Below are 27664 nucleotides of genomic sequence, written 5' to 3'. Positions count from 1 at the left end.
GTCTTTTTAGGGCCGCACCTGTGGCATATGAAGGTTCCTAGGCTAGGGGTTGAATCAGAGCTGTAGCCTCCGGCTTAAGGCACAGCCACAGCAATTCTAGATCTGAGCCGCGTCTGCGACCTACACCACAGCTCACGGCAACACTGGATCCTTAACCCACTGAGCGAAGCCAGGGAGCAAACCTGCTACCTCCTGGTTCCTGGTCGGATTCGTTTCTGCTGTGCCACGACGGGAACTCCCTAGATACATTTTTTAAAACTTAACGTATGAAAATGAAAATATTCAATAGGCTGGGGAAAAATATGAATTCAATATGATAACAAAGATATCCATTTGATGTGGCATTTCAAAAATGTCCACAAAGCAAGTGTTCCCAGGTGCCTTGCACATGTAGATGATCAGGTAATTGTTGATTAAAGACCCAACTTTGATAAGTGGGCAAAGGCTATGCACAGACAGTTCATGCTCAGGAAAATTTTAGATGACAACTCTAAAAGAGCAAGCATTTCCCAACGTGTTCTAACTTGCCTTTCAAAGGAATATAAATTAATGATGCTATCTATACCCACTGAATAAGTAGAGAAACAGTGAAGCGGATGGTAAGAAAAAATATGAGCTTAATCACTAGTATCAAATGAAAAATGGGAACCATCTTTTCTGGAAAGCAATATGGCAGTATTATCAAGACCCATAAAAGGGATTCTGACCTCTTAGCTCAGTAATCCCAACCCAGCAACTGATCCTAAGGAAACAATCCAGCCAAAGAAAGAAAATCCCTGCAACCTGAATATCGAGTAGAGTAAGTGGGTCAAGCAAAGAGCATAGGAGTGGGCCATTTTCTCTCTTTCTCTGAACTCCTTCCCTTTCATTTCAGAGCTTTTTCTTTAAGACCTTAAATAAGGCAGGGAAGCAGCTGCTGCTTTTCCTTCCTCTGGTCAGTGTTTCTGCAGGACCGAGCCCTTGCTGCGCGCTGCCTCATTAGCTTGTCACCTCTTCGTGGCGACCTTGAGTAGGTGCTGATATTAAAGTGCACGATGCTAGAGCAGCATCTTCAACAGCCAAGGAACAGTCATGGGGGCTCAGGCCAGGAATCAAGGGCTGCTCCTAGGAGAGCCTGGGCACAGGGCAAGGCCCTAGACTTGGCCAAGGACCCAGCTTTCCCCTGGCACTTTGTCTTTTTTTTTTTGCCTTATCTAGGGCTGCTCCTATGGCATAGGGAGGTTCTCAGGCTAGGGGTCCAATTAAAGCTGTTGCCACCGGCCTACGCCACAGCCACAGCAACGAGGGATCCGAGCCGCATCTGCAACCTCCGCCACAGTTCACGGCAACGCCAGATCCTTAACCCACTGAGAGAGGCCAGGGATCGAACCTGCAACCTCATGGTTCCTAGTTGGATTCGTTAACCACTGAGCCTCAATGAGAACTCCATCCCCTGGCACTTTGTATTGACTCAGAGGCACTGGGCAAGGCCTTTCTGTGGATGGGGACTGGCAACGCCTCTGGCAGAAGGTTTTGTGAAGGCAGGGTCAGGAGGCGTGCCCAGCTCTTGCCTGGTTCTGGGTAGCACATGCCTGGTTCTGTGCAGCAGGGAGTGCCCTGAGGGAGGCGTTCAAAGTCAGCTGGGGCTCAGTGTCTTACAGGACATCTTCTGGTTGGGGACTAAGTAGGTCTCAATTCATGTGAGATGGCTACTTCACATTTTCTCTGGTTTACTGGCCCCCTAGCTCTCTTGAAGGTAACTGGTCACCTCCCTTGAGGTAGCCTGGCCTCAGCTTGAGCCCCTCTCTCCTGCCACCTGCCCGCACCACTTTGGTTTCCCTGTAGTGAGTACCTGCATCCATAGTGAGCAGAAGGAGCCATTTCTAGCTCTGTCTCTGGCTTCCTGCTCTCCATCTATGCTCAGCTGGCCACTGAGAGCCTCTAACTCCTGGTCTTCCCCCAAAACAGACTCTACCCTTGGCCTTCGCGGTCTCTGGAAACAGCAGTTCCATTCTTCTCACTGCTCAGCTCCAAGCCTTGGAGTCATTCTTGGCCCCAAAGCCAATTCATCCTTGAATTCCAAAGACAGCCGGAATCTGTCCCCATCTCAGCACCTGACCCCAACCACTGTCGTCTCTTCCTGCCTTAGTCCAGTGGCCTCCTACGAGGTCTCCTGTTTCCTTACTCCATTCAATCTACTTTCAACGGAAAGTAGATGGGGGAATCCAGTTAGAACACAAGTCCCATCTCTCTTCTGCTCAAAACCACTGGCTCCCCAGCTCACTCAGAGTAAAAGCCAAAGGCATATGGCAGACTTGGATGGCTCTATATGACCTGGCCCCTGTGTCTCTGACCTGCTCTCCTGCTGCTCCCTCTCACACGCAGTGTCCCAATCACACTGGCCTCTGACTTAGAGCCTTTGCACTGGCTGTTCCCTCTGCCCGAAACACCCTTCCCCGGTATCCATGTGGCTGATCCCGCATTTATTCAAGTCTTTGTTTCCATGTCTCCCTTTAATACTGCAACCTGCACCCCCAGTTCTGGGCATCTAGGTTCACAGCACCAGCTGATTCTAAGGTCTCCCTAGCCAGGGGCTTCCTGCAATTGCTTGTCTCTGGGTAGTCTCATGATCTCTGTTTGGCTTTTCAGTTCATCCAGTACCATTGCTATTAGTTTTTTATATTAATTTTCCTCTGTTGAACTCCATGGCTTGGGTTCTGTTTTCCTGACTGGATCCTGATCAGCTTAGACCCATGGCTCCTGTTCAACTTTTGTCTTCAGAGAGCACAGTGGGCAAGGGAGCAGGGGAAGCTTTTCCAAGCCCGGAGCCAAAAGTGCCTCTGGCAGTTAGGAGCTGTGTGACCTTGGACAGTAAGAGAACGTCTCTGAGCTTCGGTCTCCTCATCTGGAAAATGAGCTTAATAACAGCACACAGGAGAGCATGCTGCTTTGTTGTCTCCCTGGGTTCAGAGGAGAGTAGAAGTGTTCCCAGAGAAGGAGAAACAGGAACAGGTGCACCAGCAGAACCAAGGCAAGATTCTTACCTTGACCTTGTAGCTGGGGTCTGGCCAGGAAAAAGCCTCAGGTCTTGGCTACCGGGGGTGATATGCGTGGTTGGACATTTGCCTGAATACTACCTGGCTCTGCCTCTGGAGTTGCATCCTTCACCAGAGAGCAGGTGTCTGGCCAGAGCAATGGGAAGAGATTTAGATGCTCGGCTCTGAGCAGCCCTCCTTCCCTCCAGGGGGCCAGGGGAGCTGCCCTGGGAGGGGCTGGGTCATTCTCTCCCCCCATCCCATCCCCATGCATCTCTTCCCCTGGCAGCCCCCTGCCACACTGAATTCTCCCACGAGTACAGATAACTTCAAGTCTAGGACAAAGAGCAGCACACATCTGCCCCTCACCTGGGGCTGGTGACAGACATTGCTCTGTGTCCAGCAGCAGCGGCTGATCCAGGTGGCCCTGGCTGTTACTTTCTGACTCCCATTCGTGCAGGGAAGATGGTTCTCCAGTCCTCTCAGGTTGGGGGATGTTAGAGAAGATGTACATAAACTGATGAATGAGCATCTGGGCCCTGATGTTGAGATGGGGCTGCTTTTTGTTATTGCCTTTAGATTACTTCTTTTTTTTTGTCTTTTTTTTTGTGGGGGGGCACACTCGCAGCATATGGAGGTTCCCAGGCTAGGGGTCCAATTGGAGCTACAGCTGCCAGCCACAGCCACAGGCACAGCAACACGGAATCCAGGCTGCGTCTGCGACCTACACCACAGCTCATGGCAACGCCAGATCCTTAACCCACTGAGCGAGGCCAGGGATCGAACCTGCATCCTCATGGGTACTAGTTGGGTTCATTACCGCTGAGCCACGACAGGAACTCCCTAGATTACTTCTGATACTAGCACCACTAGAACTACCACTCCTGGCCATGGATCCTCAGGGGAATGAAATATTTCTGGAAGTAGAAGCTTGAGTAGAGAAAGTTCTTCCTTTGGGCAGCCCTGAACCTGAGACCCAACTGTAGCCCACGGCAAGACTTTATTGGGGGCAGGGGTGGGGTCGGGAGCAGAAAGAGGGGAGGAGCATGTCATCCTTGGGGGCTTTTTGTCTGGGAGAGGCGGTGACCAGAGGAAACATCAGCTTTTTTTTTCTTTTCTTTTCTTTGCCTCAGCATGCAGGGGCTTGAGGTGGGATCTCAGTTCCCAGATCAGGGACTGGACCCAGGGCCACAGAGGTAAAGGTGCCAAGTCCTAAACCCTAGACCCCCAGGGAACTCCTGAAGAACCAGCTTTTCTTCCACAAAGTCCCCACCCCCAGGTGCCCCTGCCAGCCCCTCCGCTGATATCCGGGGTCTGCTGTGAGACATGGACCCTGACTCTGCTGCGCTGGGGGGGAATCATCATTCAGCCATGTCCCCCCTCCCCCCAGAAGCCCAGGGAGGCAGCCCGAGCCCTTACCCTGTGCCATCTCTCAGCCCCACTGGCAGAGATAACACCCTCTGTGGGGGAGGGAGAAAAGCAGACCTGGGGTGTTCCTTGCAGGTTCGGGCTGGTCCCCTAGGCGCAGGGGCCGTGAGTCTGGTGGCTGCCCACCTGCCAGGCTGCTCTCCATTTCCATCTCCACTGCCGCGCATGCTCAGCCACTAGGTCTCCTCCGGTTATCACCGTCGCCACCCTCTCTCCTCCTTGTGGGCCACCTTCCCTCTGCAATCAGAACCATCTTTCTAGAAGGCAAATCCAATGGGATCAGCTTCCAGCCCTTTACGGGTTGCTCCTGGAGGGAAATCCACCCTCCACCCCATCGTTCAAGGCCCTTCCTGGTGTGATGTCAATGCAATCCTTTCCCACTGGTGGCCTTTCTGTACCCTCCTGCCCTCCAGCCGCATGGGCCTATCTGCCACTTCCAGGAAGAGGGCAGTGCTTTCCCACTCGGCTTTTGCTCCCAGAGATCCACCTCCTGGAGCACCACCTCCCTCTTCCCTGTGCAAATCCTCCTCCTCCTCCTCAAGCCCCATTAAAACGTTGCCTTCAAGGGAGTCGCCATTGTGGCTCAGTGGGTTAAGAGCCCCACCTGGTATCCATGAGGATAAGGATTCGATCCCTGGCCTTGCTTAGCAGGTTAAGGATCCACCGTTGCCATGAGCTGTGCTGTAGGTTGCCAATGTGGCTCGGATCCCGAGTTGCTGTGGCTGTGGCATAGGCCGGCAGCTGCAGCTCTGATTCAACCCTTAGCCTGGGAACTTCCACATGCTGCAGGTGCAGCCATGAAAAAAAAAAGAAAAAACAAAACAGAACCAAATGGTGACTTCAACTCAAAGGCTCTGTGTCATGGAAGTCAGATCTTCCCCCTCTTCCATCTCACTCTTTGTGGTCTGCCTTATAAGGAAGATATGAATGAACAGATTCTCTTTCTAGGACAGAAAGAGACCCTTGAGGCAGACCTTGGCTGACTCATCCCTAAATCCCCAGCACAGTCCTGGATCAGGAGGGCACAGAAGCTTCTGTTGACTATACAAGTATTTGCACATGGCTCACAGGCCCATACACCTGTACTCACACCTAAATCAGGTATAGAGCCAAGACTCTGCTACAGGAATTCTGTGTTAACAAGCCTCCCAAACCTTAGTAGCTGGTAGCATCATTTTTCTTGCTTATGGGTCTGTGGGTCGGCTGGGTGGCTCTGCTTCAGGCTGCAGGTGCAAGGGTGGCCTGGGCTTACATGGGATTGGCCAGGCCGGAGTTGGGTTCCAGATCTGTTCCATGGGCCCACAATCAGGGATCTAGCCTGAAGTGGCAATGGCCATCTCGGACAAGCTCTTCTCATGGCCAGTGAACAAGAGTGCCAGGGGACTAACCAGACAGTGAGGCCATTGAAAGCCACTGCTCACGTCACACCCACTAATTTCCACTGGTCGAAGCAAGTTTCACGGCCAAACCTTGCATCAGCTGGGCAGGGACGCTCACCCTCCCTACTCCAGTGGGAAGGACTTCAAGGTCACAGGACAAACCACAAAACTGTTACAGGGAGGGAGAGAAGTGGGGACATAGCCCCCTCCAAACTCCCGGAATAATGGTCACGTGTGTGGGCATCCAGTTGTGGTTTGTTCTGCTCCTAGACATCCAGACAGGTCCCCATCCTCTGATAAAATATGTGACAGAGTACTGGTGTCTTTACCTCTGTGCACCTGTTTTCTCCGTCGCAAAATGGGGATAATATTGCTTTTCTTAGAAGGTTGTGTGGAATTGAATAGATGTATCACACAATGAACGCGTCAACAATCTTTGATAAGAATACTCAATAAAAGTTAGCTCCTGCTATTATTTTTGCTACTTACTCAAGCATCCAATTATAAATCTATTCCCAAAGCCCCCCCATTCATCCATAGCCACACCAATGCAGAAGGGTGCATACATGTCTTCATAGACAAACACTGCACTTGGACTTGCAAACCGGCACCCCACCCCCAGCTTCATCTGCCTGTAGATATGTTTTTGTTGGACCCATACCATATTTTTAAATGGGAGGCATTGCCACAAGCAACACAACGTTTTGCGTTATCATCACAGGGGGTAAATACAGTTTAAGGAGTAGCTAACATCTTCCAAGAAGAATGTGTGGGGTGAAAAAATGAGAGAAGCCCGGTGGAAGCATGAGGAAACCAGCCTTTAAGGGTTGGCAAGCAGACCAGACGGCTGAGATGGAGCAGCCAGCCAGGCAGGGAGAACATCCTTGGGAGCAGGGCGGGGTCTGGGGCAAGGGCTGCAGGGGGACCCCAAAGCCTTGCAAAATGGACTTAGCGACAAGGAGGCCGCTGGGGACTTTGTCAGGGGCACTTTGAGTCGTGGAGACCAAGGCAGGATTATAGGTGATTGAGGGGTGAGTGAGGGGAGATGGAGAAGCAGAGAAAGTGCATGTAGAAGATTGTCTAGGAAGAGGACGAACACTTGGCTGGGGGCCTGGAAGGCTCAGAGATGAAAAATGTTTATCTTTGGGGAGTTCCCCTTGTGGCTCAGAGGTAATGAACACGACTAGCATCCATGAGGATCCGGGTTTGATCCCTGGCTTCGCTCCGTGGGTGAAGGATCCAGTGTTGCCATGAGCTGTGGTGTCGGTCACAGACATGGCTCGGATCCTGCGTTGCTGTGGCTGTGGTGTAGACTGGCAGCTGTAGCTCTAATTTGACCGCTAGCCTGGGAACCTCCATATGCCGCATGCAGGTGCTACCTTAAAAAGCAAAACAACAACAACAAAAAATGCTTTTCTTTCCATGGGAGGGTCTTCAGCACATGGAAGACCTGATGGAAAAACTCCAGTAGACAAAGATGTTAATGACACAGGGAAGAGGAGGTGACGTTTGTGAGGAGGTTGTTGGGGGAGCCAAGTTCATGAGGTGGCAGCCTTGAGAGGAGAAAGGATACCTGCTCGCTGTGACCAGAGAGGGGCTCACCCGACTGGTTAGTGGCTAAGAGGGCACAGGGGCTCCAGCTGCCTGATGTCCTCATCTGTTCACCTGTTGATTCCTTAAACAGGTATTTACGGAGCATCCGCTCTTCCCCAGGCACCATTCTAGCAAGACACAAAATAGGCAAAACTCACTGCTTATGTTCTAGGTATGGGGGAGAGATAATAAAAGAAATAAGTGGTGAAATTGTGTAGTTTATTAGAAGGTGCCATGTGCTAGAAATAAAAATAAAGAGGAGTTCCCGTCGTGACTCAGTGGTTAACAAATCTGATTAGGAACCATGAGGTTGTGGGTTCGATCCCTGGCCTTGCTCAGCGGGCTAAGGATCCAGCATTGCCGTGAGCTGTGGTGTAGGTTGCAGATGCGGCTTGGATCCTGTGTTGCTGTGGCCCTGGCATAGGCTGGCAGCTACAGCCCCAACTGGACCCCTAGCCTGGGCACCTCCATATGCTGCAGGTGCAGCCCTAAAAAGCAAAAAAAAAAAAAAAAAAAAAAGTTCAGGGGAACCTCCAAGCTCGAGAGATATATGTGTCATTGTCCAGGGTGATTTAAAGCTGAGACCAGATGCGATCGTCAAGGACACAAGTGTAGATGAGAAGAGAAGGGGTTCCAAGACTGAGCCCTGGAATCCTCCAGGGTGGAGAGGTCAAGGTGGGGAGTGAGAACCAATGAAAGAAACGGAGTTCCTGTCGTGGCGCAGTGGTTAACGAATCCGACTAGAAACCATGAGGTTGCGGGTTCGATCCCTGGCCTCGCTCAGCGGGTTAATGATCCGGCGTTGCCGTGAGCTGTGGTGTAGGTCACAGATGCGGCTCGGATCCAGCGTTGCTGTGGCTCTGGTGTAGGCTGGTGGCTACAGCTCCGATTCGACCCCTAGCCTGGGAACCTCCATATGCCTCGGGAGCAGCCCAAGAAATGGCAAAAAGACAAAAAAAAAGAAAAGAAACAAAGAGAGGAGATAGCCATTGGCGGGGTGGGGGGGTGGGGCAGGAGCCAGGCTGTGCCATCCTGAAAGCTGAGCAAAGAGAGGGATGTGATCAGCTGGGTCAGAGGCTGCTGTGTGCCAAGTCAGAGGAGAAGTGGGACGTTACCGCTGGGTTTAGCCACACGTTGGCATTGTGGTTTTGGCAACGGATCCTCTGGACACTTCAGACCCTCCTTTACAATTAAATGGGACGGTGTATGCATTCGTGTCCCTCATTCAAGACGTGTGCTCTGAAGGCTGGGGTGTCTGAGGGGCTGAGTGGTGGGGATCCAGTGACCACATGAAGGATGAGCATCCCCAAGCCTCTGGAGGAGCAGGCACCCTGCAGGGCTGTTCACTTCCACCGTCTCTCTAGACCCTCTTCTCCTCTCAACAGATGAGCCAACCTCCCCCAAGAAGCCCAAGAGCATCCCGGAGCCCGAGCCTGGGAACGTGGCAGGTGGAGCTGCCTCTCCCCTGCCTTCTGAGTGGACTTCTGTGAGGATTGGCCCTGGGGAGGACATGGTCGGGCAGGACGTGCTGGCTGTGCGTGTCTTGGTCACCAGCGATGACAGCAGGTATGCTCCCACTGTGGCAGGATGAGGACAGGATGGCCTGGGCAAGAGGACAGCCCTCGGGAGCTGGTCTTCTCTTCTCTCCCCTGTAGTATGACCTCTCTGTGCCTCCATTTCTTCAGCTGTAGAATGGGACCATCCATAGGGAATTGTCCGGAGCAAAGAATTCCTACATCAAGGGTATAAAACAATGCAGACCTGCTTAAGGTACACAAGCAAATGCCTTGGTTCATCTGCCTGGCAAGTCCATGGGTAGTCCTCACTTCAGGCAAGGTTGGGGCTAGAGACTCAAACTGCTGTTCTCTCTTGCTGCCTCTCAGATTTACAGCCACCCCAGAAGGGCCCAGGTGGGGGACTCTTGGTGGCTGAGGGCCTTGACCCACATCCATAAATTCATGCTCATATGACAAGATATCCAGGTAGACTTCTGATTGGTACAGTTCATATTCCATGCCCACTCTGGGGCTAATCGGTGAATAGGACTGGGATGCTGTTGTGACTGGCAGGTTTGGGCAGGCTGATGGATAGACAGTCCACCAAAGCCCATAGACGGATGAGGGACAGCGCCCTAAAACAAAGAAGCCTGCTGGAGAGAGAGAGGGAGGGAGGGAGGGAGGGAGAGAGAGAGAGGGAAGGAAAAATATATATAGTCATGTAAATGTCACTAGCCAATGTGTTGTGTGTCAGAAGCAGAGACAAGGGGGGCCCAAGATAAGGGAGGGGGGGGGGCTCTTTTCTTGAGCAGTCTCCTCTGTGAATATTTTCTGAGGAGCCCCTATAGCATTCCATGGCCCACAAAGGAAGAGAGGTGGGCTCAGAGGTTGTTGGACCACCCTCGAGCATCCCCACCTCAGGACCGAGCTGTGCTGCCCCCACTGCCTAGGACACGCCCCTTCTTTCCCCAACAACTGAATTCCTGATGGTTATTGCAGACCTTGTTAAATACCACCCCCCACCCCGGTAGTCTCTTCTATTCCCCCATCTGCCATGTGGAGGCTGCAGCATTTAAATGACTGATGTTTGAGGCCCAGGTCCAAAGGACTGGCTCATTTTACCCCCAAGAGCTTAGGAGTCCTGCTCGGGGATGGCTGAAGGAGAGAGGACCAGCCTTCTCACAAGGACTTCATTGTACACATGCTGGGCTGTTTTCACCTGCTCTGATCAGAACTTGCCTGCCTTCCTGTGCTAGGGCTGCTGGGAGGCATCACAGACTGGTGGCTTAAACAACACAGGTTGATTTTCTCACAGTTCTAGAAGCCCCAGACCCAGGTGTCAGCAGGGTTGGTTCCTTCTGAGGACCATGTGGGAAGGATGTGTTCCAGGCCCCTCTCCTTGGATGTAGACGGCCCGTCTTCTTGTTCACATGGCATTTTTCTTCCATGGGTCAATGTGTCTAAATTTCCTTGTAAGGAAAATTGTAAGGTGACCAGTCAGATTGGATTAGAGCCCACCCTAATGACCTCATTTTAACTTGGTTACATCTTTAAAGACCCTGTCTCTGAAAGCAGTCACATTCCAAGGTACCAGGGGTCACATGAATCTGGGGGACACAGTTCAGCCCATAACAAAGCCAGAGGCTGGTGCCAGGCACACAGGTGTTTCACTCAAGCCCCTTGCCCGGGAACCCCTTGGTCTGGGGGCAGGGATGGGTGGGGCACAATGTGGGGTGGGGGTTATAGGCCTCCTTGCTCACCTGCTGTCTTCTTCCCTTCCAGCTCTGACACAGAGTTCGACCATGGTGGCAGGGAGGCCTCCAGGGCAGAACCCTCTGACAAAAGACCCCAGCAGCTGGAACCCCAACCCCCACCCCTCCCAAAGCTCCTCACCCGGCACAGCTCCCTGAGGGAGACCCTGACCCAGACAATCTCTGCACAAGGGCCCAAGGAACCTGAAGCTGGGCAAGGTGAGCAGAGAGCCTGCCTGGGTGAGAAACAGGCTTGCTTGTTCCTGGGACATGGGAGCGGGGGTGGGGTACAATAGAGACCCTCTGGGAGGACCTTGTGGAGAACCAGGTGACAGTAGGCCTGGCCCTCAGGCTCAGAGGCAGTAGAGCTGAGACCTTGGGAGGCTGGGGTACAAGTGGGGGTGAGGGGAAGTTCCCATCGTGGTGCAGTGGAAACGAATCCGACTAGGAACCATGAGGTTGCAGGTCCAATCCCTGGCTTCGCTCAGTGGGTTAAGGATCTGGCAATAGCATGAGCTGTGGTGCAGGTCACAGACACAGCTTGGATCTGATTGTTGCTGTTGCTGTGGCTATGGCTGTGGCTGTGGCTGTGTCTGGCAGCTGTAGCTCCAATTGGACCCCTAGCCTGGGAACCTCCATATGCCACAGGTGTGACCCTAAAAAGCAAAAAAAAAAAAACAAAAAACAAAAAACAAGTGGGGGTGAGGGGACTAGATCCAGGCCCAGCCTTCCCTCTCCTTGAGTATCTTTGGAATCTCAATCGGGACAGTGGTGAAAGGGCCTGCCTGGCTGTTGTGTGTCACAAGCAGAGATAAGGGGGGCCCAGGATCCTCCTGTCTGGATCGATCTCCTCTGCAAATATTTTTTGAAGGTCCCCTGTAGCATTCCATGGCCCACGGAGGAAGGGAGGTGGGCTCAGGCCTGTTGGACCTCATGCAGCCCTGGGCTGCACAGTTTCCCTGGGTCCACCAGAGGGCAGCATAGATCCACTGCCAGTGCTTGAGGCTTGTGGAATACACTGATTGCAGTGCACTAAGTACCTCTATTGGCCAGGGCCATCGCCATGCGTGGCCTCATTTCATACTCAGGACCACCCTGTGAGGTGAGTAGCATGAAGCCCATTTTGCAGGTGAGCAAATGGACTGAGTATTTTCCCAAGGACTCACAGCTTAGTAAACGACATGGCCTGAGGCTAGGAGATCCACACCCTAAGTAGTTGTCTTTAGTATTCCAGTTTGTTTTAGTAATGGTGGCCTTGAATTGAGTGTTTTGATTTAGTCAAGAGCAACTAGTAATCTCTGAGTGGAAAGAAAAGGCCAACAGAAACTTGCCACCATCAGGACCAATGGCCTTAGTGACCCTGGCGGAGCCAGAACACTACTTGTCCTGTGCTGCCCTCTGGTGGCCAAGAGCACAACTTCCACCTGAACCTAGAGATGTTCTCCCTAGTGATGGTTTCACAGGAAGGCCAGGGGTGGGGCCAGAATCCTGGAAACTCTGGATTTACCCTCCCACACAAGGGAAAAAAGGACAAATTGTCATCAAAACACATTTGCTAAGTACCATGTGTGGTGCCGCCCAGAGAGGCATGTAGAAGCTTAGCACATGCAGGGGATAGAGTCTGGGTACATGCTATGCCTCTTTCAGAGATTCAGATGCCATGGGTCTAGGGTGCAGCCCAGCATCTACACGAACGGCAGTGCCCTCGGTGCAGGAGGGCCATATCCTGCACTTTGGGATCACAGAAGAGCCGCTTCCGAGAGGCTTGCCTGGATGAATTAGTTGTCATACGCACACCTGAACAACTCAATGAGGAAGTTCCCTTCATGGCTCAGTGGTTAATGAACCCGACTAAGATCCATGAGGTTGCAGGTTTGATCCCTGGCCTTGTTCAGTGGGTTAAGGATTTGGCTTTGCCATGAGTTGTGGCGTAGGTTGCAGGCACGGCTTGGATCCTTTGTTGCTGTGGCTGTGGTGTAGGCCGGCTGCTGTAGCTCCAATTCGATTCTTACTCTGAGAACCTCCATATACTGCAAGTATGGCCCTAAAAAGCCAAAAAAAAAAAAAAAAACACCTCAATCTGGTGCATTGGGTTCTTGGACATAAACCAGTTACTGTAGGAGGGAACTCTGCCCCTGGATTATTCTGATTTAGAAAAATTGTTATTTATGCTTTTTTATTCTGGCAATAATAGGAGAACAAGACAGTCCAGTGTCCTATGGAGGATACTGACTCTTAGTTTGTGACATAAAATGTTGTCATCAGTACTCTAAGGCACAGTACTTATTCTCTTCACTCTTTCCCAGTAGGTCATACACAAAGATGTCCAGAAGCACTCCCTTAAACATAAACAAATAAAATAACTATAAATAAAATATAAACCAGGAGTTCCCTTGTGGCACAGTGGAAACAAATCCAACTGGTAACCATGAGGTTTCGGGTTCGATCCCTTGCTTTGCTCAGTGGGTTAAGGATCCTGTGTTGCTGTGGTGTAGGCTGGCAGCTACAGTTCCAATTCTGCCCCCTCCCCCAGCCTGGGAATCTCCATATGCCTGAGTACAGCCCTAAAAAGAAAAAAAGAAAAAAAAAGTGTATATGCATATAAACTGAAAAGAAGAGCTCTGCTTTACTCTGCTCAGAATTACTGGATCAGGTCATTACTTCCCCCTCATTGTCCCTATTGTGGTAAAATGTGTGCACAGATGTCCCATGAACACCAGTGATAGAAAGGCTCTCGTGACTGTTAACCATTTCTAAGTCCCATTCCAAAAGTGAAGAGCCAAGGAGAAGCCACAAGAGCTTTCAACCCTCCCCCGTGTTTCTTGAGGGCTTTCTTCATTAGGTGATTAATAGGTTAATTTTGGTCCACAGGAAGCAGCTGGCCTTGGGGCCCTCTTGCTCCTTAAACATCTGGCCTGGGAAATCCCTGACCTGCACTTGGCAGAGGGAAGCGGCCCTGCAGTGTAGGCAGGCTGCTCATCCCGTAACGAGGACACGGGGAAAGGGCACCCTGACCCGTCCCCAAGGCTCCCCCTCAAAGCCTTGGGCTTGGTTATGAAAGCAGCCCTAGGGGGTGGGGAATTCCCATCGTGGCTCAACAGAAACGAATCTGACTAGTATATCCATGAGGATGCACGTTCAATCCCTGGCTTCGCTCAGTGGGTTAAGGATCCGGTGTTGCCATGAGCTGTGGTGTAGGTCGCAGACGTGGCTCAGATCTGGCGTTGCTGTGGCTGTGGAGTAGGCCAGCAACTACAGCTCCAATTCAACCCCTGGCCTGGGAACCTCCATCTCCTGTGGGTAGGGCCCTAAAAAGACCAAAAAAGGTTGGGGGGGAGGCAAAGAGCTAAGGCACCAGAGCGGAAAGATCTCCTCTTAAGGAAAGGAAGCCCTCAGGTGGTGGTTGACAGCTGCGCTCCATAGCCTGGCTGGTAAGAACGGACACCCAGCTCTGAGCACTGGCAGGGAGTGGAAGCCAGGACTTTCCACAGGGAGAGGGAGGGCTGGCCAGCTGGGCCTGGATTCAGAGAGGCCTGTGTTTATTTGCTTTTTTTTTTGGCTTTTTGAGGGCCACACATGCGGCATGTGGAGGTTCCCAGGCTAGGGGTCTAATCGGAGCTGTTGCTACTGGCCTACACCAGAGCCACAGCAACGCAGGATCTGAGCCGCGTGTGCATCCTACACCATAGCTCACGCCAACGCTGGATCCTTAACCCGCTGAGAGAGGCCAGGGATCGAACCCGCAACCTCATGGTTCCTAGTCGGATTCGTTAACCACTGCACAACAATGGGAACTCCCAAGAGAGGCTTGTGTTTAAACCTTCCCCACCCCCACGCTCCCATGCCCACACTGGTCCCCTGGGCTTTCCTCCCACGCGTGTGTGGGAGCCACTCAGCTGGGCCCCCCTCCAGAGCTCTCTGTCCAGTTGTGACGGAACCAATGCAGAGACCCAGAGCCTGAGGCCAAATCTGAGCATGCAGCGTGGGAAGGTACATTTGCATCCCACTGCCCACTCTCAGGCCCCAAGTGGCCAAGTCCCATTCCTTCTGCCTGTGATGTTCATTTTGCTCAGCTGATTCTCAAGGCCCAGCTGGGTGGGGGGCGGTCTTCGGAATACAGCCCATGGCATCTTACAAACGTGTTTCCCCTGGGAAGAGGCCAAGAGGAGGGGTCATGGCAATGGATTGTCCAGGGATTGTTGATGGATTGTCAGTTAAAGGTGGTTCCCAAAGGCTTTGCGGAGCTCGGGGGAAAGGTGGAAAGAGAGTGGCAAGAGGTCCCGTTGTGGCTCAGTGGTTAACGAATCTGACTAGGAGCCATGTGGTTGTGGGTTCAATCCCTGGCCTCAATCAGTGGGTTAAGGATCCAACATTGCCATGAGCTGTGGTGTAGGTACAGCTCGGATCTCACGTTGCTGTGGCTGTGGTGTAGGCTGGCGGGTACAGCTCCAATTTGACCCCTAGCCTGGGAATCTCCATATGCTACCGGTGCGGCCCTGAAAAGACAAAAGACCAAAAAAAAAAAAAGAAAGAAAGAAAGAGAGTGGCATGTTCTGCAGCTTCCAGGCTTCAGTGGGAGCATCTCTGGTTCATAGATGGGACGTTGCCATGAGATGGCAGCTTTGAAGAATTGCTCTGCTAAAAGCATGTGTGTATATGGGCGCATACGTGTACATGTGTGCTCATGAGTGTGTCTGAACACATGCTTCTTTATGACAGGTGAGTTAGAAGGATGGCTTATAGTTTGAGCTATTTTCTGAAAGAGGGCAGGACCTGTTCCATAGCAGGGCATCCATAAATAGCTGATGAATGAATGCATGAAAGGTTGGAGATGTGTGTTACAAGGACAGGGAGGTGTGGTCAGAGCAAAGAAAGGAGCTCGGTCATTTATGAGCTTTAGGGACCTTTAGTCTATTAGCTTTCTGTAAATGGGCCATGAAAAGTATTCTACCTCTGTAAGCGACGCTTCCTCCCTCCCCATCTCCCCTCCCCCTTTTCTTCTTCCCACCACAGCTCTGCAGCGGGCCAATAGCTTCCAGTCTCCAACTCCCAGCAAATACCAGAGTGGGAGAAGAAAATTCCAGTCCAGTGAGTCATGCGCTCTCTGGGGGGTTGGGGGGGGGGCGTGGTGGGGAGGCAGGAATTATGTGATGATTTCTCAGGGGCAGCTGTTCTCACTCTTCACATGCCCTCTCTGAACTGGCCTCCTGGATGTGAGGAGCAAGGAAAGAAATATAGGTTTGATTCTATTTCCACTGCTCACTAGAGGACGCATTTTTCCAAGGGATTTGCTCCCTTCTGTTACCCTTCTGTTACCCTTCAGCTCCCTTCAAACTCTGCAATTGCACTTGAAAAGGACCCTAGCAATCACTGGCCCCAAGCTTCTTGAACCACAGTTGAGGAAAATGAGGGTCTGTATGGGTTTTTTGCTTTTGTTTTGTTTTTGTTTTTGTCTTTTGTCCTTTTAGGGCCGCACCCGAAACATATGGAGGTTCCCAGGCTAGGGGTTGAATCAGAGCCATAGCTGCCGTCCTACGCCACAGCCAAGCAACACTGGATCCGAGCTGCGTCTGTGACCTACACCACATCTCACGGCAATGCTGGATCCTTAACCCACTGATCGAGGCCAGGGATCGAACCCACAACCTCATAGTTCCTAGTCGGATTCATTAACCACTGAGCCACGAAGGGAACTCCTAAGGGTCTATATGGTTTGATTCAATACACTGGAGTTGGCCTAGGGGCATCAGCTTAATCTCAGGCAGTAGTGCAGTAGCGGGCAAAGCAATGAAGGAATACACACACACATACACACACACATACACGCAAATACACACTGTCCTGTTCCCTTTTCTGAGCAGGCTGTGGTCCCAAATCCCACATCCCCCAGGAAGGGCCCATGGGTGAAGACCAGGGCTGGGAGGGGGCTAAAGCAGCAGGCTCCCACTAGGGGGCACAGTCGTGCAGCATCCTAAAGATTCTGCCCCATTTACACAGCAGGTGTTCCCTCTCCTGTCCTGAAAGAGTGGCAGGGCCTCTTCATCTGATTCCAGATCCACCCCTGCCTTCCACTTCCTCCTGCCCCCACAGTCCCTCTCGGACTTGCTGTAGGAGAGGTGGACCCAGGAAAGCTCTGGCGTAGACACAAATTTGTTTAAAAGAAACGTTGGGATAGGAATAACCTGCCACTTAACGTGATTCCTTCCTTCTGAGTCAAGGCTGATTCCTGGCCAGTGAGTCATCCACCCCCTCCCCGCCCGCCGCCCTGAAACCTCCAGACCTGCAGCCTCCTCTCACTCGGGCCAGGCAGGAAGAAGGGCACTTCTAGAACTGGACCAGAACTGCACCCCTGGGCAGGCCCTCCACCTGGGGACAGCCTAAAGTGACTCTTGAACCATCTTGTAGTCCCCAGCGATGAGGGCGAGAGGAAGGAAAGAATTCATGTTTGCTGGAGGCCTGGGCCAGGCCTTTTCCACATGCTCTCTCGTTTACTCTCCCACCTCAACCCCTCCCCAGTCACAGGAATTCTGCTTCTATGGGTGGGTCTGTTTGGAAGCAGAGATTCCACCTAATGCTTCCAGCCAACTTGAGCACCACTCGTGAGAGAGGCCCAGCCTCACCCTTGAGAAGTGCCTGGTCTGGGAGGAGAGCAGGGAGCCTGGTGGGGGGGTTGCTGGAGGAGGAACAGGAGGGAGGGGACTGCTAACCAGCAGCAGGGTTTCTCAGCTCTGTCTTTAGTTATACCGGGAGGGTCAGGTGTTGGTTCTCAAGTGTATGTAAAAGTTGGTTTGAACGCAGGCCTTGAGTTTGAATTATTTCTATTGGCTTAGTGCCTAGCATGGAGGAGGCACCCAGTCCTTGCTTGTAGAATGAATGAATGAATGAATGAATGAATGAATGAACGAACGAAGGAATGAAGGAACTCATTAAAGGACCAGGGACCACGCTGGCTGAACTGAGGCGAATGGAGGGCCGCCAAGAGAACCTGGGTTCAGCCTGTGCAGGCTGTCGCCCCTAGAGGGCGCCCCAAGACTTCGGGAGGAAATGCGCGTCCCCTAAACGCCACATTCTGGGAAGCTGCACCCTGGAATCCGAGTCTTTGTGAAAATCTCCAGACCCATCTTTTAGGTCATCTTCATTTTGCCCAAAAGGAAGCCCAGTAGGCAAGGAGGAAGGAGCAGAACTTGGGGTACTATCCCTTCGCTGCCTGGTTCAGCCCAGCTCTGGCCCCAGCCCCAGGTAGGAGGACGGAAGGGGTTGCATGCCTGCCCTTAGCACTCTCACCAGCTGACCATGCTCACCAGAATGACCTCCAGGGGCAAGGGGAAAGGTCTCCACTGCCAGAGGGCCCAGAGAAGAGGCAGCAGACAGGGGTGGTGGGGCTCTGGTCTCCTCATCAACCCCCTTTGCACGAGGGGCCTGGAAGGGCCAGTGGCACCCACGACTGAGTCCCCTGCAGAGGATAGGGCCGCCCTGGCTGGACCATGCTGAGGTTTCAAGGGAAACAAGGAAGAGCTGGCCAAAAGCACTTGAGTTGGTGAGTGAGAAAGAAGCCTCAGGACCCTGAATTAGACAAGTCCTGGTGGGGGTGTGTGCAGCCCCCCTGGAACAGGTCAGTGGTTCAGCAATGCCTTTATTGGACCCATGTGTGTGCATGGAAGAAAGGGGACCAGGTGGAGTTAATATTGAGCTAGCATGTGACATTGACCTTGTGCTTGGCACTGGGCACCTCTTTTTATCCCACTTTATTTCCTCAGCCACCCCACAAAACAGCACGAGGCTCCCTATTTTTTCAGATGTGGAAGCAAGGGGCCTGTGACTTGCTCAGTGTCAGGCCACTGGGTGGGTGTGGAGGAGGTGGGGTTCGAGGCTCCCCTATACCATCCTCTGAGGGACCCCAAAGGCCTCGGTGGGTGGGATCTTCCCACCACCTCTCAGCTGGGCTCTGGCCTCATCTTCCTGTCCCAGACCCTCCCCACATCCCAGGCAGTGGCTCGAATGGCAGGCATTTTGTTTCCTGCAGCACCTCAACCCTGCCCCAAGTTCTATCCTGAAGACAGTGTGTGAGGATCACGTGTGGAGAGAGACCCACTCACTGGGTAGGGGTGGAGCTTAGGCAAAGAAGAGAGGGGGCAGCTCCTAGGTCATGACCTTGAGAACCCCAAGGCTTTCCTGTCGACTTGGTTCCCAAGGTGTCTGGGCTCCTTGTGGGAAGGTTCCTAGATTGCTCCTGGAGGAACGGGGGTGGGGGGGGCAGTCTGTGGAGCTGAGGGGCCTTTGGCACAAGGTCAGAAGTTTGATTCGGGAGGTGGCAGAGGGGAGAACGAGGGGGTGAGGAAGAGGAGGAGAAGGAATTTGGCAGGAATTCAGCAAACCGAGGACAGGAAGCAAGGCAATGACTGACTCACAACTCTTGCCTTTTTAGGCTCGAAGCATCTGATTGTGGGCTGAGACAGGGAGTTCGGGTGACAGGCAGGCCAGCCAGGCCAGTCGTCTGCCCCGTTTCAGCTCTTGGCAGTCAGGGGCCTTTGTCCCCAGCAGCCCCTTCCTGCCTCCCTCAGATCTGTTTCCCTGAGTTACCTGTCTCCCCCTCCCACCCCCCCACAAGCATCCTGGAGCATCTCTCTTGGGCAGCTTTCTGACTGTGTGTGTGGCCAGTTTTTCAGAGCCCAGGATGGGTGCACGCTCTGACATGCATTTGTATGAGGAAAGCGGGCCTGCAGGCAACCCTCCCCCCACCCCCCACCCCAGTAGCTCCCCTGTGCCAACGGGTTGGAAGGAACTCTTCTGGGGGTGAGGCTTGAGTTTGGCCTCACTGCGTCCCAGAAGAAGAGCATGTCAGCCAAAGCTTTGGAGAAACAGGCCAGGGGCTAATGTTAAGAAGCCAGCTGAGGCATTCCTGTTGTGGCACAGAGGAAACGAATCCAACTAGGAACCATGATGTTGCGGGTTTGACCCCTGGCCTCACTCAGTGGGTTAAGGATCCAGCGCTGCCGTGAGCTGTGGTATAGGTAGCAGACCTGGCTCAGATCTGGTGTTGCTGTGGCTGTGGCATAGGCCGGCAGCAACAGCTCCAACAAGACCCCTAGCCTGGGAGCATCCGTGTGGCATGGGTTCAGCCCTGAAAAGGCAAAAGACAAACAAACAAACAAAAGAAGCCAGCTGAAGTCTGCAGGCTGGGCCCCTCAGAGGGAACCAGAAAGGGATCAGCTGAACAGACAGAAGTGGGGAGTCCAACAGGAGTGGGTAGTTAGAGGCAGTGGCCCTTGAAGCAGGGGGAGGGTCCCTGGGGAACAGCCTTTATGTGCCAGAAGGGCTCACAGGTGAGCTGGCTGGGCTGAAGGGTCAGACACCGAGTGGGCACATCTGAAAGTGAACATGGCATTTTCTGAGTCCCTCTGAGAACCAGTTGTTGAAATGGTCCAATAGGGAAACAAGATGCTCAAGAGTTTAGGTTTAAGGTCACCGGGTTACTGTTTGCACGTGTGTGTGTGTGTGTGTGTGTGTATCTGGGTGTGCACACGTGTGCTCGTGCGCTCACGAGAGAAAGGGAATGAGACTGATCTTATAGGCAATCTTATACTGATCAGAATTCTGCAGTAACTCTAATGGATTTCAGCTCCCACGGTTCAGAATGAGGCTCATCCTCAGCCCCGGTCACGCTCCTTTCTCATGTTTTTTGGGTTTTTTATTTTTGGCTTTTTGCTATTTCCCTGGGCCGCTTCTGCGGCATGTGGAGGTTCCCAGGCTAGGGGTCTAATCGGAGCTGCAGCCACCGGCTTACGCCAGAGCCACAGCAACGCAGGATCCGAGCTGCGTCTGCAACCTACACCACAGCTCACGGCAACGCCGGATCATCAACCCACTGAGCAAGGGCAGGGACCGAACCCGCAACCTCATGGTTCCTAGTTGGATTCGTTAACCACTGTGCCACGATGGGAACTCCCTCCTTTCTCATGTCAATCTCAGCACACACACGGCACCTCGTTTGCTTCCTAACCAGCAGGACCTTGGCATGGACCCCACTCCATATGCCTCAAATGACTTGATGCCCATAAGAACCTCCCTCCCTTGTGTTCGTGTACAATCTCCAACTACCCAGCTCGCCCGAGAGCCCCCTGGCTCACATGTGAGAAGGAAGAGCCCATGTCCTTAGCAGTGGCCACCTGTCCTGTCCGTGCCCACAGCCAGGGGTCCAGCATCCATGGGAAGAGGCCTCAGATGGTGTCTTGATGTCACACAGCCCCAGCACCCACCGCAGTGGCTTTAGGGCAAACGTTAGAGGTAGATTCCATTCCGAGAAACACCCTGTTCCGTCTCTTGGGAACATTCTCACCTACATGGGAGATACAGTGGTTCTTGGTGTTTTTGTTCTGGGATCTTCTTCCCCCACAGGATCCTGCCACTCCTATGCCTGTTCTTCCAAGTCCCAAGCAGTGGGCCCCAGGGCCTCTGATTCCCGCCTCCAGCATCTTCCTGCCTCTGACCCTGTTTATAGAGAAGCTTCACTGCAAACCTCCTCTTCTCATGGTTAAGATAAGGAAACCACAAGTCTGTAATGGAAAGCATGGTCTTTCCTCCGTAGGCTTGACACCAGCGAACAACGAAAGAATTATGTCGCCTCCAAAGGAAGCGTCTTCTCTTTCTCCTTCCTCATCTTCTCCTTCACCTTCCCTGCCATCTTCTTCTTCAGCCGATGTCTCAAGGAATGCTCTGGATGGCTCCTCCCCGCCCCAGGTAAGTGCCCTCAGAGCCCTGCTCCGGTGTGAGGAAGGTGAGCTGCCTGTCCCCCCATGTCCACACTGAGCTCTGGATTCCTGGCATCCTTAGGTCACCCCAAGTGCAAAGCCAGGGCCAGAGATGCTCTGTCGAGAGTCCACCCCAGGCCTTCTTCCCCTGTCCCTTTCATGACAGTGTGCCCTCCTCCTCTTCAGCCACCCGAGGGCACAGCCACTCCCTCACTCAGTAGATTTTATGGGGCATGGAATCTGGGCTGGACTGTGGGATGCGGAGTTGCTAGGACTGATGCTCTGCCCTGAGGACCTCCCAGAGGGTGTTGAGGCCCTGGCAGCTGGAGGATGACCAGCAAAGAACTGAGGGTGTCTTGGGTAGCAGCTGAGAACCTTAGAAGCAGCCTCTCCCCTTGAACAGAGAATGGCATCCTGAGAGAGGTAGGATTAGGCTCTTCCCTTCAGTATGAGTTATCAGCCCCTGTGGCCTGCCAGGCCCTGTTCCAGGCTCTGGGAAGTAGAAAACCCAAGACAGAAGAGCACATGCTCTTGTGAAACCCATGTCCCATGATCAGAGGTCTTGGAAGAGCACAACCGCTCCCTCTAGAATCTGCCAGGCTCTTCCATTGCCAAGGCCCAAACTCCTGCATGCTAGAAATGGCTGCTTTCTCAATGGGAGAGGCATGAGTCAGGTTTCAAAGGGTCACTGGAAGATCCTAAAGGCTCTTCTGCCACCACAGCTTGAAGCTTGAAGCTTGAAGCCTTGAAGCTTGAAGCTTGAAGCCTGAAGAGTATTTGTTTCTCCTTACCTTAATGGTCTTCAAGGAAGAAGCCTTGGTTTCTCGGTTGTTGGAAGAGATGTGCCCATTAATAAGAACCATGGCTGAGCCAGCCATAGGGGATCTTCTCCATGTGCCTGGCCACCCCCAGGGGCCAGGCCAGCCTTGCCTTCACTGGCTCAGTAGCTTGTCAATGACTTTGCCTTCCCTTTGGCTTCCTACCCACCTAATAATTTAAGACCCAGGAAAGCCTTTGATCGGTTCTCAAATTCCAGCAGGTCCCAAGGCAGCCACTTAGAGTGAAGAGTGACCCTCTAAAATTATCCTCGGCAGGATTCTTTTTGACTTTGGGTATCTGAGATCTGGAAACAGGAAGGGAGAGGACAGAGATGTGCCTTCCTTGGATAAATTAATGCTAGGGATTTTTTTTTTGTCTTTTGTCTTTTTAGGGCCACATCCATGGCATATGAAAGTTCCCAGTCTAGGAGTTGAATTGGAGCTATCCTGCTGGCCTCTGCCACCACAGCAATGCCAGATCTGTGCCGTTTCTGCAACCTACACCACAGCTCATGGCAATGCCGCATCCTTAACCCAATGAGCAAGGCCAGGGATCAAACTTGCAACCTCATGGTTCCTAGTCGGATTCATTTCCACTGCACCACGACGGGGAACTCCAATGCTAGGGATTTCTAAATCACTGCTACTTTCTGCCTGTCCCTCCAGGTGACAGTTTACACCCCGAACTCGCAGGTCTCCAGAGGTCATTTCAGTCCTTCCACCCCCATCTTTCTGAGACGAGCCAGAGGCCAAGGACCACCCATGGAACTCTCCCTGCATCTGCCTCATGGCCAAGTGCTGGAGCGGGCAGAATACTGCCTGGTGAGTCCTGGTGGAGATGGCCTCGCAAGCCCCAGGCCGCCCAGACCTGCAGAGATGGCTTCTGATGGGTGTCAGGAATCTGAGGCCCCTCCTGGGGATACCAGAAGCATCCACAGAGGCCCACACCCCTTTGGAGGGAAGGACAGGTGCTTACCAGACCAAGGGCTGTCTCCTGGGACTGGAGAGGAACCAGGAGAACGAAGTACCGGACCCAAGAGGGGAGAGGAGCGGGAGTCCGCGCTGGCAGAGGGGAAGAAGTTGGGCTTAAAGAAGCTGGTCCTCACTCCGGAGCAGAAGACCAGGTTGCTGGATTGGAGTGACTCCAACCCTGAGGGCTTGCGCCCCGAAGCCAGGACGCAGCTCTCCCAGAAGAGCACCGAAAGTGGCAGAGGAGACCATGTGCTGAAACCAGTCCACCCCTTTCTGCTTCCTCGGGTGGTGAGAGAGACCCCACCGGCCCAGAGAGAGGCTCAGGAGAAGACGGGGACCCCAGCTGAACGGGCTCCAGGGGAGCGGAGCACGGCCCCGCCCAAGTCCCCACTGCGGCTCATAGCCAATGCCATCCGCAGGTCCCTGGAGCCACTCCTCACCAGCTCCGACGGTGGGAAGAGGGCCTGGGCTAAGCCAGAGCCAAAGACTCTGCCCACCAGCCCACCCCACGCCCGCACTCGCTCGTTCAGCCTTCGGAAAAACAGCTCCAGTAAAGACGGGGACCAGCAGTCCCCCAAGAGAGACATGGCGAGCAGAGCCTCAGCCTTCTTCTCCCTGGGCACCTCCACGACCAAGGCTCCCCAGTCCTCGGATCCGAGCCTTCCTGATCCTCTCCTCCGCACCCACAGTTTCACCAACCGGCCATCCAAGATGTGTCCAGTGCCTGTGTCCCCACCCTGCAGCAAGATGGACGATGTCCCCACACTCCTGGAGAAAGTGAGTTTGCAAGAGACGTTCCCGGATCCGTCCAGGGTTCCTAAGAAAAAGACCTCGCTCTTTTCCTCCCTCAGACTCAGAGACAAGTCTTTGGAGAGTTTCTTCCAAGAGTCTAGACCAAGAAAGGACCTCCAAGACCTTTTCAGCATCCCCAAGGGGAAAGTGCTGCCCATGGACAGTGCCCAGCCCCCAGAGAAGCTGGTGCAGCCTGTCAGTAGCACCTGCCTGGGGCAGCCCGCCCCTCCTCCTCCTCCGGAGAAAGATGCAGGTAAGTGGCTCTTTCTGAACAAAAGTCTACTGTCCAGGTTGGGCAATTAGTTATCCTTATTGGATTAATAAGTGGGCATCTTTCACCTTGTTTTGCTTCTCAAATGAAATCCTGACAAAAGCAGGAAAACTTGAATTTGAAAAATCTGAAAAAATTAAATTTGAAATTATTATAGAAAGTTTTGAAAAAGACAAAGAATCAAGCCTATTCCACAATTTTCCCATTGTCCATATGAATATTTTTCACTGTTATACATAAAACTTTATCTCTTTAAATCATGTGTTAATTACCGTACAGTCTATGTAAATGTGATTTAATGGCTATAGAATATTCAAACTAGTGGATATGTTATTACTCAGTGAGCTATATTTTTACTGTTTAACTTATAAATATATACAGTATATATATGAATATATTTATATTTCATATATGGTATTAAATGAACAGTTTTATGCATATAGCTTTTTCTTTCCTTTGAATTATTATTATTATTATTATTTTTTGCAATTTCTTGGGCTGCTTCTGTGGCATATGGAGGTTCCCAGGCTAGGGGTCCACTTGGAGCTGTAGCCACTGGCCTACGCCTGAGCCACAGCAACGCGGGATCCGAGCCGCGTCTGCAACCTACACCATAGCTCACGGCAATGCTGGATCCCTAACCCACTGAGCAAGGCCAGGGATCGAACCCGCAACCTCATGGTTCCTAGTCGGATTCGTTAACCACTGTGCCACGACGGGAACTCCTGAATTATATTTTTTAGGATACATTCCAAGAAATGGGATTATTGGTTGAAAAATGTGAATTTTTTTAAGATACTTAACTGACTTTGACAAATTGTTTTTTAGGAGAGAAATTATGGGTAAAGACTACATAGGAGCCATGTTATTTCTTACACTGCATGTTATAAATTTCAGTTAAAACTAGGAAAAGCTACCAGTTTATATTTCACCACTAATGATGAGAATACCTTTTCAACCACACTGTCACCTGCACCGAGTATCATATTTTTTTTAAATGTTGCTATTTTACTAATAAAAAAAATGGCGTCTCTTTTAAACTTATAATTTTTATTATTAGCTTAAACACATTTATATATATGTGGCTACCAGTGGGGGACCTTAGGCTTTTTTTTTTTTTTTTTTTTAAGGCCGCCACCCACAGCATATCGAAGTTCCCAGGCAGGGGCTGAATCAGAGCCATAGCTGCTGGCCTACACCACAGCCACAGCAACACAGGATCCTTTTTTTTTTTTTTTTTTTAATTTTTTTTTTTATTTTCCCACTGTACAGCAAGGGGATCAGGTTATCCTTACATGTATACATTACAATTACATTTTTCCCCCACCCTTTCTTCTGTTGCAACATGAGTATCTAGACAAAGTTCTCAATGCTATTCAGCAGGATCTCCTTATAAATCTATTCTAAGTTATGTCTGATAAGCCCAAGCTCCCGATCCCTCCCACTCCCTCCCCCTCCCATCAGGCAGCCACAAGTCTCTTCTCCAAGTCCATGATTTTCTTTTCTGAGGAGATGTTCATTTGTGCTGGATATTAGATTCCAGTTATAAGTGATATCATATGGTATTTGTCTTTGTCTTTCTGGCTCATTTCACTCAGTATGAGATTCTCTAGCTCCATCCATGTTGCTGCAAATGGCATTATGTCATTCTTTTTTATGGCTGAGTAGTATTCCATTGAGCAACACAGGATCCTTAACCCACTGAGGGAGGCCAGGGATTGGACCTGCATCCTCATGGATACTAGTTGGGTTCATTCCCACTGAGCCACAATGGGGATTACCCCTTAGGCTTCTTTATATTTAGATCTGATGATAATTTTTGAAATTATAAAATCAATTAATATATTAATGAATCAGAATAATTCAACAATAGGAAAATATTTTTTTTAAAGTAGCATGAAACCTCTCATTCTGCTCCTCTCCTTGCTGAAATGTGGGTACCTATCCTTAGAAATAGTGTACACACATGATTTCTTTTTTGATGCTGATATTTGTTTGATTTGCTTTAAACAAATGGATTCTATCATCTGTACTGTTGTTTTTCTTATTTTTAAAACATTTAAAAAATTTGACCTTTATTTGGGAACTTCAATTTTCACAGAAAAAAATTATTTCTCTCTTTTTGTTCTTTAGTCAAAAAGCTATGTATTCAACTAAAAAAGATAAGCTATATCTATACATAAAAAAGAATAATACATAGAATAAAGAAAAAATAAAGAGAAAAAAATTTCTGACTCTGTTGCTACTTAGGAAAACAATAATAGGGAGTTCCTGTCGTGGCGCAGTGGAAACAAATCTGACTAGGAACCATAAGGTTGCGGGTTCGATCCCTGGCCTCGCTCAGTGGATTAAGGATCCGATGTTGCCATGAGCTGTGATGTAGGTCACAGATGCGGCTTGGATGCTGTGTTGCTGTGACTGTGGTGTAGGCCAGCAGCTGTAGCTCTGATTCAATCCCTAGGCTGCTGCAGGTGCAGCCCTTAAAAAAAAGAAGAAAAAGAAAGAAAAAAATATATACAGGGATATGGCAGGATTTTTTTTTTTTTTTTAAGAAAAGCTATATAGATTTAAAGAGACTTTTTTTTTTTTTTCCCCCAGCTAATTCAGGATAAGCATGGGCAGGCTAGAGTATAGCTACATTCTTTTTATTACATCATAAACTCTAACATGTTATGCATTTTTTGATAGATAATACATTTTCATGGCTCAAAATAAAAGGGTACAAAAGTCACAAAATGAATAGTTCTATCTCCCTTCCCTGTCCCAGAGCCATCTAGGTCCTACCCCTGATGACAGATACATTATCAGGTTCTTGGGCATTCTTCCGTGCAGAGTATAAGAATAAATGAGCAAATTTACATATAATATTCTGTCTTTTTTTGCACATATAACATGCTAGCATACTGTACATACTTTTCTTGTATTTTGTAGATCATTCCATATTAGTACATAGAGTACTTTCTCCTTCGTTTCATAGCTACATGATATTCCATTGTGTACATGTACCATTATTTTTGAAGCCAGTCAGAGGAAGAAAGTTTCCCTATGGTGGAAAATGTACATATTTTAGATCTTTTGCTATTTCAAACAGTGCCATAATAATGAAGAACTTGGGCCATTTGGCACACCTGTGAATTTACCTGTAGGATAAATTCCTAGAAGTGGAAATGCTGGGTCAAAGGACAGGTGAATTGTGAATTTGGATAGATATTGCCATATCGTTCTCCATTCACAATCCCAGCAAGCAAAGTATGAGAGTATTCTTTCTACACTTGCACAAACCAGTGGGTTACCCAGATTTTTTTTATCTTTGCCAACCTGATAGGCAATTGAACATTTTTTCATGTATTAAAAAGTCATTTCTCGTTCCTTTTCTGTGAACTGATGCTTCTGTCTTTATCG

General features: G+C 50.9%; 1 protein-coding gene across 2 annotated transcripts in view; it reads left to right on the top strand.

Annotated features, from left to right (window-relative positions):
* The window catches only part of MICAL2 (microtubule associated monooxygenase, calponin and LIM domain containing 2), a 255526-nt gene that overhangs the window by 171263 nt on the left and 56599 nt on the right, over nt 1-27664 (top strand). For both annotated transcript variants that reach the window (XM_047776272.1, XM_047776271.1), the window contains 5 exons: nt 8800-8980; nt 10693-10880; nt 15675-15749; nt 21247-21398; nt 22894-24244. In XM_047776272.1, the coding sequence (XP_047632228.1) occupies nt 8800-8980; nt 10693-10880; nt 15675-15749; nt 21247-21398; nt 22894-24244 (1947 nt within the window). The remainder of the gene's footprint in view (nt 1-8799; nt 8981-10692; nt 10881-15674; nt 15750-21246; nt 21399-22893; nt 24245-27664) is intronic.

This window comes from Phacochoerus africanus, chromosome 4, assembly GCF_016906955.1.
Source record: "Phacochoerus africanus isolate WHEZ1 chromosome 4, ROS_Pafr_v1, whole genome shotgun sequence".
Lineage (NCBI taxonomy): Eukaryota > Metazoa > Chordata > Mammalia > Artiodactyla > Suidae > Phacochoerus > Phacochoerus africanus.
Note: the sequence above shows the minus strand (reverse complement) of the source record. Positions and strands in the feature narration are given on the sequence as shown.